This window comes from Mangifera indica, chromosome 19, assembly GCF_011075055.1.
Source record: "Mangifera indica cultivar Alphonso chromosome 19, CATAS_Mindica_2.1, whole genome shotgun sequence".
NCBI classification, from domain to species: Eukaryota; Viridiplantae; Streptophyta; class Magnoliopsida; order Sapindales; family Anacardiaceae; genus Mangifera; species Mangifera indica.
Genome location: NC_058155.1, coordinates 9,648,870 through 9,661,777, shown reverse-complemented (window position 1 = coordinate 9,661,777; position 12,908 = coordinate 9,648,870). Strand labels below are relative to the sequence as shown.

At 35.1% G+C, this 12,908-nt stretch overlaps 1 protein-coding gene across 6 annotated transcripts; it reads right to left on the bottom strand.

Moving 5' to 3' along the window:
- Window positions 1-1,656: 1,656 nt before the first annotated feature.
- LOC123203264 lies at window positions 1,657-12,299 on the bottom strand. Of its 6 annotated transcripts, none has more exons than XR_006499257.1 (24): window positions 12,150-12,299; window positions 11,897-11,972; window positions 11,163-11,741; window positions 9,907-10,181; window positions 9,679-9,750; window positions 9,441-9,575; window positions 9,088-9,206; window positions 8,700-9,005; window positions 8,262-8,349; window positions 8,079-8,184; window positions 7,879-7,992; window positions 7,059-7,222; window positions 6,774-6,894; window positions 6,315-6,539; window positions 6,043-6,233; window positions 5,480-5,647; window positions 5,296-5,401; window positions 4,702-4,839; window positions 4,075-4,236; window positions 3,798-3,998; window positions 3,473-3,667; window positions 3,282-3,353; window positions 2,038-2,370; window positions 1,657-1,913 (listed from the first exon to the last, which is right to left on the bottom strand). XR_006499257.1 is itself a non-coding variant. In XM_044619564.1 (24 exons), the coding sequence occupies exons 2-24, from the start codon at window positions 11,942-11,944 to the stop codon at window positions 2,218-2,220; spliced, it is 3,699 nt and encodes a 1,232-aa protein (XP_044475499.1). In that variant the 5' UTR covers window positions 11,945-11,972; window positions 12,150-12,299; the 3' UTR covers window positions 1,915-2,217. The 6 variants fall into 6 exon arrangements, 5 of the variants coding, with proteins under 5 accessions (XP_044475499.1, XP_044475496.1, XP_044475498.1 ...); XM_044619564.1 differs by lacking the exon at window positions 1,657-1,913 and having other exon boundaries at window positions 1,915-2,370; window positions 9,907-9,962; window positions 10,002-10,181; XM_044619561.1 differs by lacking the exon at window positions 1,657-1,913 and having other exon boundaries at window positions 1,915-2,370.
- Window positions 12,300-12,908: the final 609 nt, after the last annotated feature.

The following is a 12,908-nucleotide window of genomic DNA, read 5'->3' as shown; positions in this document are numbered from 1 at the left end:
TTTTAATTTTAATATTAAATTTTAATAAATATATATATATTTTTAAATTTTAATAAATAAATATTGATCGTATCAACAACTCTTTGGTGAGAATAACTCTCTCGCCATATAAAAATAAAAATAAGGTTATGAGGTCTAACTCACTCCCCTTCCAAGCAAGCATCATGATAACTTTAAATGTTCGTTCTACTTTTAGGTATAAATTCGTTTTCTTCTGTTTTTTTCCTGACAGCCAAACAAATTCCTAGCAACTTTTAGTCAAAATGACAATTGATTGCAGTGATCCAGTGGATAGCCATGATGGCTCCCAGAAATCAATTATAAAATTTACAAGGAGCACGAGACAGCCCAAAATAATATTGTCTTCGTTGCTTTCCACCAGCTCAGGTCTACACCATGAGTGGCCTTAATGGGAGTAATCAATGAGAATATAAAAGCCAAACTGTATCATTTATAACGTGCTGCTGGTCCTTGCACATAATTTGCACTAAAACTGTCAGGCCAAGGGGCTTTTTCCCATCAAAGTTTGTTTTAATCTCAAAATCTTATCGGTAAGGTTTTAAAAATTTAAATCCTCATAATTTAGTTAAAATTTTATCTTAAAATGAAGAATAAAATTATTATTTAATAAAAAAAATTTAGAAATTAAAATTTTATTTCATTTTATATCTTAATCAAAAAAATTAATAATTTCTTAATTGAAAAGTTAATTTTTTCCTGTATGGTTTATTTTTATCCTTCACCAACTTCTATCATTAAATGTTGATGCTTGATGACCATTCTCATTAGAAGCTGACATCGACATCCGATGTCTAACAACCATTTTCATTAGATAAAAACAATTTGAGAGATTAATCGTCTTTGTGCGGGCACAAAAACGGTTGATCTTTGGCTATCTAACGTTGATAGATGAAACACATCGTTTATCTTTGTTTGGGAGAAGAGCAATCGAACATCATTCAATTTGGCCAATTTCAACGGGATGAAACCAAAGACGGAGATAGAGAGAACTGATGAACGCATGGGTGGGAGAATGAAGTTAGTCGACCGAATTTAGGCCACCAGAGAAAGAGAAAAAAATTTCTAAGGGAAAAAGTTAACCTTTTAAATTTTTGGATGAAAAACAATTATTAGTTTTTTAAATTAAGAGAGATAAATAAGATAAAATTATAATTTTTTTAATTTTTTTATTAAATAACGGTCTTGCCTTTAATTTTAATATAAAAATTTTTTAAACCTTGTGGATCAAAATTAAAAAATACATCAAACCTTTTGGCCTAACTGACAGTAGCTTTAGCCTCCTTCCACAGGCCAATTACTATCAGACCGATTTGTTAACATCTTTTCTACAAAACTTCGTTGATCCAAAAAGATCATTTTTGAAAGTTCTATTTATTCTCGTTTCTAGTATACACTAGAAATTCACCTAAATTCTTCTATGGAAATTCTTTGATAGATAATGATTTAAATCCTTTCTATTATCTCCAAGTTTGACCCAAAAATCAAATATAATCTATCTATAAACTTGAAATGACAGTTGCATATTCAAGTTGTTTCATTTATATTTCTTTATCTAAATCTCCATTTAGAAAAAGGGCCGTCATGTCTGATACTCTTTAAGCGTCTCCAATGAAAAACACTCAGAAGATTCATATCTAGAAGATCCAAAAGCAGGTCGTTCTTTCTTTTATTATATTATTTCTTTAACTTCCAAAAAATGTAGTTATTCTTTCTGATACATAGCTTCAAGAGTTCAGTTATTAGTTATTACAACACAAACTTGGTAAAAACTTCATAATGTCTTGGAAATAAAACGGGGTTGTGTCGAACGATGGCTAATCTAACTGCAACTTATCTCCCAGTCATTTTCCGACCCAGTAAAATGTGCTTGTAAAAGGAGGGTTTAGAAGAAACTGAGAGAGGAAAAAGTATCATTATCATATTTATATTCTATATATGCATATTACAAAAATGTTCAACTTTCTGGTGCTCTATACATTTGAATATACATGCAAGTAAAACTGGCAGAGAGCAGACCTGGGAATTTGGAGCAGCTGAGTCGATTGCTCTCGTAACAAAACTGACTGAAACTTGTGAATAACTTCATATATATTTCAGCAGGCCAAGGAAAGGAGATCATATCATCTTGCAGCACCTTGTATCTCCATGCTTTCAAAGAAAAAATTTATGTAAAATATGCCTTCGATGGAAGACTCCCTAATAGTAGAATGTGTTGCCCTTATGATTGGGAATATCCTTGCAAAGCATTGATCGCACTTCTGAGATTGATCTCGGGGGATCCAGGTCTTTCTCGAGTAACGCATTTCCAAGTAGCTGCTGCATCTGTGAGGCAAATGTATCATCTAGAATCTGAAAGCAACAGAAGGGGTATCAATATCAGAAGGTAGTTCAGAAACTAATAATTCGCAGAGAAGGAAATAATTGTTTCTATGTACTAAGACTGCCATTAACATCATTAAATAAATTCAGAAACTTGAATTTACATGTTCAGGTCAATAAATTTCCCAGGCCAAGGCTAAGGTTAAAAAGAATCATAAAATTGCCTACATTGCTTCCCCACCATCATATCATTGTTTCATTTATGAAGTTAGACAAAATAAATAAATCATCCACTATTCTAATTTTATACTGTTTTCTATCAATCTTACTGCTCTTTGGTTACATGGATGCAACCAGAGCCTTCTCCTCCCATCTGATCTTTCACATAAAATACATGAGCAAACAGCAGCAATCCCACAGTCATAGAATGAAGGATTCATGAATTACCAATTTAGATTAAACATCATATTTATTGGCTTCAACAACTTCACCGAATGGCAGAAATTAAGCTTTGATAAACTATTATCAAGGCATATCTCAATCAAAGGATTCTCGAAGAGTAATTTTAGGGAGAATCTGGAGATCCAAAGGAACAAATCATATCAAAGTAGAATTCGAAGGGGTATCACTTTGAATGTGACCGCTAAAGCTGGAATCACAACCATAATTTATGATACGGGCTTGTGTACACTAAATCATAAAATTCCACAAATTCACAAATCTTCTGGAGACATCTCAGAAACTTCTCGTGTAAAATAATCCTACTGACGCAAGATTGCAATGCAAATTCATGGGTGTTGCGAGCCTAAATATTTGGCTATATGCATATATGCATGCCATGGCAAAGCTTCACCTTTATAATGAAATCACTTAGGATAAGTGAAAACAGGGACTACAACCTGACATCATTAAATACTAAAGTTGTTATAACTTGTACTTACAGACACTGCAATTTGTGAACCTTTATACCATGACCTATTCTCTTTCCTGTTCTCCAGGAAACTGAGAACATCCTGGAACAGAAGAAAAATCATGTAAGGGTTAGGCATATTTCAAAAAACAGTGGATAACCAAAATAAAAAAAGGCATCTTATTGCAAATTATCTGTAAGAACCATCAGCATGCAGCTTACTTGTCCCATCCAGTCCCAATAGCCCCGGCAGATTGCAACAAAGACACGAGTCTCAAAAACAGTGTGAAGGTGATTTATTGTATTTGTTAGCTGGTCTTTCAGTGGCTGCATTCTAGCTCTTATATCAGATTCTCCCACCGTTTCCTTAGAATCTTGGAGAATCTTTTTCAATTTTGTAGCACTTTGTAACTTGGTCTAGAGAAAAATAACCAAATTAAGGACACATCACAGATTAGAGATTAAAACTTTCAAATAAAATTAGAATGTGATGAGAACAGAAGAACAAAGAACCAAAAAGTTATATCCAAGTCAGAAGGATGCTCACATTCTCCGCAAGTTTCTCATCAACAGCTTGCAAATAAGTCCTAAACTTTGTTCTCAACATAACTGTTACTTCGCTAAGACGCTCGCCAGGAGCTGCATTTCCACCATCAGGGACGCAAGAACCCCATGATTTGAACTGAACTTCTATCTTAGGACGCAAGACATCAAGCATCCTTTTCATGGAGTTCAACAAAATGCCCAGCTGAAAAGTAAAATTATTAAACAAGAGAATATGCATATCCTAAGGAGCCTAAAAAATAAGTGAAGTTATGACTCACCTCATCAGGGACTGTGTAAGCACATACAGACCGTTTGGTAAGTTTCCGCACATACTTCAGGCCAAATTTCTTGGGAGCCAAATTTTCCTTCAATGGTGCTAGGACATCTGCATATTGCTTATCTAAAGATTCTACTATAGCTTTTTCCACATCAGCAATAGCCTATTCATAGGAACACATACCCAAATAAGTCAAAGAAATTAGCATATTTGCCTTCTTAATTAAGCCTCCTTAATGCAATAACTAACGCACAACTCCATACCATCTTTGTTAACCTCCATTTATCTTCTTGGACTTTAGTTTTTGATAATTATTTTTACAATATGAAAGTGGTTTATTCACTGAGTAGATGAAGTTAATAAAAGCTAAAGCAGGAATACAGTGCAAAGTGACATTATCCTCGGGACCTATTCACTCTATTTCTTAAATTAAAGGAACAATTACCACACTTGCAATGGGCAACCAACCAAGCTCATTCACCAAAACAGAAGATAAAGTCAATGAAGCCAAAAGAAGAAGCCCATGCTAAAAGCAGAGCTTTCCAGAAAATGGACAAAACAAAAATGACAGTTAACTGATAAAGGAAAAAATAACAAAAATGAGGGGTGATCACCCTTTTGAACATACATTCTCAAGCACGAAAACATATTCTGGCCAGCGGCAAATGATGACTCCATAGTCATTCAAGGTCTCTCTCAGGCGGTCATACATATCATCAACAAAAGGAGTTGTAGAATGCTGTGTCCTAACTCCTGACCATTTAACCTGCACGAAAATAAACTTTTGTTACCATTATGCTGAAAGTTTTCAAGTATTTTTCAATAATTTTCTTCATGATGTTCAAACTTTTCCTGTTTGTATGTTTCAATTTTAGAAACATGGTTTTATAACTGGAATGATATGGACCTAGTGCCTTTACTATGAAACTAGCCCCATGAAAAAGAAATCTGAAAAGGAAGGGGGCTTGTGGTGGGGGAAGAATAAAATGATGTATCACACCATTTCGTTAGGCCATATAATATATAAACCCAAAAGGGATCTCTTCTTTGATGAATCCAACTAAACTTAGACATAGAGCAACAGGTAAGGGGACTCTTAAAATACTAACCTGCAGTAAAAACTGTGAGAATCACTAACCTTTTCCACACAGTTGCATATAAAAGGGAATGCAAATTGTAAATATTACACATCTATGAAATTTGCTTTACAAATGCATCATACCTTATCCAATTTACATGACTCAAGCAAAAAGAGGCGCTTATCTTGAATCCACAGCAAGATGTACAGATGGAACAATTCTTTTGCATCAACTCCACCTTTCACAGGACTGGGAAAGAAAATAAAGTGAGCACAAGAAACCTAACAAATGCAACAATTACTATTGAGTTGCATCTAGAATTATTACCTAATGTTCCAGCTGGCAAGATCTCTCTGAAAATCTGAACTTGCAATAATAAGTTCAGCTACATGAGGGGAAGGGCCAGATGGGGGGCATGCAAGAAGGAAAGCACGTAATCTACTGCAAAGCTCTGTGCTATATATGGGTGAAGACAGGTTTGGGAGATCTATGAAACTGCAAGAAAAGAAAATGTGCATTAATATCTTCCTGTGAACCTCAACTGGTCAAACCAAAAAGAAAAGTACAGAAGAGCTAATTCTATGAAAAGTTTAACAATAATGTTATGCCTATCCCAAGTGATGTACAACTGATTTGGCAACATGAAAAAAATGATGAGAACATGAGTGATATAATCAGATAACTATGAAAAATCAACTATCACATCGCTTAAAATATGAAGTTGGGATACTATACATGTGCACTAATACTCAAATTTAATGTAAAATTGTTATTCAACAAAATGGCAACAAAGTCAGATGTGCCTTGACAAGATGGTAAATTTAATTCAACAACTCAAGACTATGGACCCTTTCACCTATAAGTTATAAAATTCAAGATAAAAATTATACCTGGGAAGTATATGTTTATGGTGGATCTCTATGTCAGTAAAAATCTCATTTTTAATGTTCACACAAACTGATGTCATCTTTTGGTAAGCAGTAGCCATAGCAATAGTATCAGTGAAATTTGTTTCATTATTGCTGGAAACAAGTTCATCAGTTTCAGCCAAATGCCTTCTTGATCTCTTTTTGGCAGCTGCCTGAAAGAAAGAAACCACCATTGGTAAACAAAAATGTAAAAATGAAGCATCAAACTTAAAGCAAATGCCATTACTCTTTACCTGGAAATATTGGCTCAGGTTATTCTGCGCCTCAGGAGACAGTATATCATGAAGGAGTGTATAAAGTTTCACAGCAGGTTCCAGGGCAGGAGCAGCAACCCCAGTTGCAGGTTTGAAAACATCAATAATACCTGAGAAGGCTGATTCGTCTAGTGATTTGTAGTTCTCAAATGCCAAAGCAAGAATCTGTTCAATCTGGTCCTTGGTCTCCCCCAGGATACGGTTCTGGTGAAGCAGTCAACAATTGCACATGTTATGTTAGAAATTTATGAGCTGTATGCATATATTATTAGGAAATAATCCAAATGTCACCAAACAACAGTAACAAAAATAATAAAGAAGTAATACTGATGGCTATGAATAAAAATCTCTATTTGATCCAAATGACACTGATCTCCTGCCAGAGCATTCTTTATCATTCTGGTTGACTGTTATATCAAATAGAAAACTGAGATGTACCTCCTGATGACTCAATGTGCTTTTGGTGTGGCCTTTCATAATCACAGGTTCTAGTAAGTCATAGACCAATGTCAGGCAATCGGCTGTAGGTGTAGCAATATCCATTATATAGGAAAGGTACCTGCCAACACAGTACCAGTGATACCATCATTATTATAAGTAAAAGTAAAAATATAGTAGTTTACAACCCATTGCCTAGCTTGGGTAGACATAAAAAAACCCATAGTATCAGCAACAATTATTATGAGGAATAGCAAAAAGAAATAATAATTTGCAAATAATTACCTTAGCTTGGTATAGACATTGGAAACCCCATAGTATGAGGCAAACTCCATTAAGAGCCATTTCCATGAACCATACAGTAACAAATTCCTTTGCCGAAACTGTTGAACTTTCATAGCAACTTCCAAAACCAAGTCATACGCAACTGTTTCTGCAACAGAGCCACACTAGCACCAACAAAAGGAGTAATTAATATTATCAAACGATATTGCAAACGATGAATCTGTAAAAAGAATCAAAATTTGTTTTAAATTAGAATGATTATTATACACATTTAGAAAGCCATGCAAAAATCAAATAGCAAGAATTGGTCTTCATATGGCTTTACCACATTCAAACACTATAGATAACAATGTTTTCTCTAATAACTTTGAAAGTCAAGAAAAATCAACAATTAATCAAAATATTTAACATGCACTCAACTTACAAAACATCTTGATTCTTTAAGTAAGTTTGCTTAACAGTTTAAAACCTACAACATTTTAAACCAACCTAAAGACTCAAACAATCAGGGCCATCCCTATTAGAAATATCAACATCATAAAAAATAATAATTATAAAAAAGGCATTTGGTGGTGCTTCAGATTACTGGAACTTAAAAATTAATCAATTTAAAGACAAACTTGTAGAAGATTATTCCAAAAACAAGTTTGCATCGCTAAAAAAGCAAGTATAATAAACAGAAATTGGCATTTTTAAAGAGAAACTTGAAGAAGGTTACTGAAACTTAAATATTAATCAATTTAAAGACAAACTTGAAGAAGATTATTCCAAAAACAAGTTTGAATCACTAAAAAGGCAAGAATAATAAACAGAAACTCACCTTGAGCTGACTATTATCATCAGAACTTGTTGAGTAATAGATGTAGAGCTGTAGCTTTCCCACAAGCTCGTGTTCTGGTTCATGATAAACTGACCACCAGCGCAGTTTGTCAGTCTGCATCCAACTTAAGTATTAGTCATCCACCAAACTAACACCAAAACCAACTTATTGTCAAAACTAATAAGGATCAAAATTGATACCGGATCCTCAGCAATAGTTGCTACTTGGGCTACAACACGGCCATAATGCTTCCCCTTGGAGTCCAGGACTTCAACAATAAGATCGTCTCCAAGACCATCTGGAAAGCTGTGGGAGATGTCAATGCCATTTCTGAAGCAATTTATGGTCATGAAAGAAGATAAAACTAGGACAAGAGAACATACAAGACTTGCGTTTCACCAGATCCAGGCTGCATTCGGATGGCATCTTCTTCAGTTGAACTCTTCAACCTTATCACACAAGAGTATGTTTCTGTACACATTTGTAGAAAGAGGAACAGAAGAAAGGTAAAAAATTAAGCAAATTGAGTTACGAGATGAAAAATGGAATGTACTAGCTAAGAGTTTATTTAACAGTAACCAACTTGGAGTTTAGAGAGTCATGAACTAGCATTTCATGGGTTTAAACCCAACATATATATACACACACAAAATCTGTCCCCCTTCCACAAGTACAATTTCTCAGAACCAAAATATATGTTGATCCAGATTGTGTATAACAGAGGTTGGAAGCCAAACCCCAAATAATTAATAAACGCTAACTCCTTCAACGAATATATAAAAAAAACTACCAAAGATGCATAATTCCTACAAATAAAGCACCTTGCACAATGTCATACGATGATGAGCTATTGCGTAGACTTGTCACACCACTTTTCAGAAGTCCAGACACCTGCTTTATATACTGAGTACCAGCATGTACATATGCCAAGCTCTGACGAGAAAATGAACGATTTGCAGGTGCACGAGGTACACAACGAATTTTTTGAAGAGCTCGCCAGCCAGAAGAAAGAGATGACTGCAAACTGGATAAACGATATCGGATTGATTCCAGTTTAATCACTTGTGGCCTTAAAGATGACATACTACATCCAGTAGGCGGATCTAGGCTTGTCTTCACTTTACGGACTGCAAAATGAACAAGATCTGAGGACAACCCAGTACTCAGGTTTTTGATGGAGAAGACATTAAAACTGGAATAAAAAACTACCTTGAACCTTCATCTTCCCAATAACTTTCTTAGGTTTAGGTACAGCCCCCTCCTTGGCAGGTTCTGAAGTGCGCTTCAACAATAGTTCCTCCTCAGATTGCAGCAGCACTTGCTGCAACCTATAATTCAATAACCAAAGTTTCAAGAGAGAAAGAGTGTACTAGGCCTATTCCTGAGCCTTCTAGTTATTAACATGATAACCAATCACTCTTTTAGTTTTAACATATTGCAGGGTTCCTCCCATTTACAGTTCTAACAAGTGACCAGAAAGTAGAATAAAAGCAGTATAGCAAAACCTAATCAATAAGTCAACAACCTGTGAAAGAAAAGGGCCAGTTAGAAACTTGACTCACCCAAATGCATCACGTAGAAGAGCACATTCATCATCCAGAAACATGGGTGCTTCCATACAACCCCTAGCCCAAGCATTAAGGCAAAGTCGAACACAGGCATCATATGCAATTACTGCATGCCATGGCCCAAGAGCACTGGATTTGATATGGAAAAAAAAGAACAGAAAATATACCATGATTAGAGGTATAAAATTTTCAGGTCAGCTCCATCTACAATTATTTAATTATTTAGAGATACCTGGCATGAAACGTAGGGAGACGAGATGGGTATGAACCTGAAGACACGGCTGATTCAGCACCAACTGTAGTTCTGTAAATAGAGAGAAAAAAAATACAACGAAATAATATATTATACTGATACAGAACCTTCAGTGCATATATGATGAAACCACACTGAAGTACATCCCAATTTAAGTCTCATTATTATGACTTCTCCAAAGAGAACCATCAAGAAAATCATACAAACCTTGCAAACCGAGCAAAATTTCTGTTTCCAGTAATATCATCTGGCCTAAACCCAGACATAGGTTTATATGTATTTGAATCATTTTTAGTCGATGAATCAAGAGTATTTGCTGCGGACGAGGCACACTGTACTCTTGATCCTGGAAGTTGTTCGCCAGCTTGTTTAATTTCCTGGGCAGAACCAGAAATCGGGGGTGCACTAGGAATGTCATCATCATCATCACCATCATCATCCTCAGTGTACTTTTCATTATGTATGTTTCTGGAACGCAGATCCTGAAAACCAAATCAAGCAGGTGGTCATTTCAATCTATTTCCTGAGATATGCACAGTATATCACTGGAAATTTCAATTTCCAGCTCTGCTAATAAAATGGCCAACAGTTTTGCACAAAGCCATAAAGTTCTAAAGCACATCTTCCAAGTAGCGATGACACTAAAAGTACAATTTAAGAAGCACGCAACTATTAAACAGAAAATAATGATGCAGAATTGCTGAAAATAGGAGTTCAATGTGCTTGAGAAAAAATGCAGGATAAAGTTCCTCCACTTAGTTCTTGAAAACATTAGTAAACTCCACAACCAGTGTTAGTTATATGATAAACCATCCTAGAACTTTTAAATTTCCGAAAAGATCTATAAGTCAAATCTTTAGGCCTATTTTCAGGGCCTGAAGTCTCTAACCAAAACAAAGACAGAAATCATGTTCACAACAAAAACCAAACAAATTGATGAGCCAGAAATAAGGAATATGATGTTTTCATCCTCTAAGTGTTAATATTATTTGCAGACCAAAATCCTGTATCATGTAGATTGTCATCGTGTCCCCCTCAAAAAAAAACAGAGGTAGGAAAACAATAAAAAGAGTAACCATGTCCACAATAATCCAAATTTTATCTATTTGCAAAATATGTTTTGTCTGCTATTAAGCGAAATTTAAGTGTTGTCATGTATAACAAGGATCATTTTTTTCCATTACATTACCAATTTGAGAATCATCCATGAAAGCTCTACCAAATGAACCAATTTGAAAATCATCCGTGAAAGTCTAACAAATAAATATGAAAAAGTGCAAACTCAACTGAGTAGGGCATTAGCCAAGACAAAATTTGACACAAGAAATCAAGATCATCATCGATTATTATATATGAATTATGAAAAGATTGAAATGTTTTCTCAAATATAAGCATATAGCATATCCAAGACCAATCAATCCAATTCGGACAACTATCCAAATTATAGATGAAGGAAAACAAACCTTTTCAACCGCACTTCCAAAGTTGGCATGCGAAGTCACACTTGAGGTATACCCCTCCGAAACATAGGTTCTTCTCCTCGTCCCGCCAACGCCACTAACACTCCCCAATTGAGTAGTCGAAAACTCTGTGCTAGCAACTGAATCCGATTCCTCCTCTTCATCTTCCTCAGTATAAACAGTCCTTCCATTGCCCCTCACCAACCTCGCACCCAAGTTTTTTTCCCTCCCAAAAATTGTCTCCCTCGACGAACTCACATCTGAATACCCATAGTCACTCGTATAGCGTGCATGCCTTTGCACGGAATTCCCATTTCTACGAGAGATTCTTGGGTCTCGTGGCGATGAATCTAGCGAGTATCGTCCACCGTACACGTCATCCTCTGAATCAGTAGAGATGTCATTTTCAGAAGCCGAGACACTATCCCCCGCATCCCTCGGTAATGTTCTAGACACCGGAATAGCTGTCGCAGGCAAGTGACCGCTTCTGAATTTAGTCGGCGGGGGTAAGCCAAATCCATGGCCGTTACGAAGGCTAGTCATAGGCGGTCTTAAATTTGAATTTGATAATGGTACTTGATTCTGCCACACAAAAATTTTCAAAAAAGAATTCGATTCAGATTAAGTATATACTATTTGACTAAATTTCTTATACAAACAGATGACACAACAATGAAAACACGAAAAAGAACCAAAAAAAGAAATAAATGAATAAGAATAGAAACCAAGATGCAGACCTCCCGCACCCAGCGAACGGCATTATTGTCAAGACCTTCAGTGAACATGATCGCTAGGGCTCTGTTTTAACCAAATCTAAAACATAAATATAAAAGTCACAAGAGCCATTTAAGACGTAACAACTGAAAACAGACACTACAACAAAGACAATGAAAAGCCACAGACAGACACTTACATAAGAAACGTAGTAGAGGTTGTGGTAAGAAATAGCAAAGTTTTAAAAAGAAAGAGTGATTCAAGAAAGAGATCAACCTAGAAGACTTGACAAGAGTACGAGATTTGAGAAAAAAAAGCTTCCTTCGTTCAGCTGGCTCGGTTACTCAAACTCAAAAGCAACATCCACCACTGCAAAATTTTTGGGGTTTTGTTAATATTTTTGTATTAAAACCTTTTTTTATTTTCTCTTTTTCACATTATATAATATAATATATCATCCCAAGGCTTAATAGAATTATTAATTATATAAACTGAAGGGTGAGACCACCGGTACGACGTCGTGGCGGTACTAAACCTGATTAATTATAAGAATTAATAAATACGTATGGCGAGAATAAAGCGCACGTATATATGTATAATGGTGGGTGCCGTGAAAGAGGTAACGAGTAGGGTGACGTGGCAAAGGAAAACCCGTTTTTTTGTAATTAATAAATTGAGGATCCGAACGTTGTAAGTGGGGACACTTTTTAAAGTCTAATTGCCGCTTTTTTCTTGAAGGAATCACTTAGATAGTCACATGGTTATGTTTTGGTGGGTCCCATATGGTCCATGCTTTTGTTTTGTCTGTACTAATTGTGTCTTCGATGAACCTAAGGCCAGAAGAGTATTTTCCACCCAATGTTTGATGTAAATTTAATTATTTTTTTATTAATTATTAAAATTTTAAATATTTTATTTATTAAATTTTATTATTATTTATTATAATATTTAAAAAATTAAAAATCTATCTTTTTTTCTCTTTATATTTAAAAATTTAACAAATTTTTTTTATTCACAATTTAAAAAATCAACATC

Excerpts from the sequence above, each read along its gene's own strand:
- LOC123203264 (XM_044619561.1), bottom strand. The coding sequence starts at position 11,944 with ATGTTCACTGAAGGTCTTGACAATAATGCCGTTCGCTGGGTGCGGGAG. Across the intron at positions 10,182-11,162 it reads TTGGAAGTGCGGTTGAAAAG|GATCTGCGTTCCAGAAACAT; the intron begins GTTTGTTTTCCT and ends TTTGGTTTTCAG. Across the intron at positions 9,207-9,440 it reads CTTCTACGTGATGCATTTGG|GTTGCAGCAAGTGCTGCTGC; the intron begins GTGAGTCAAGTT and ends ATTGAATTATAG.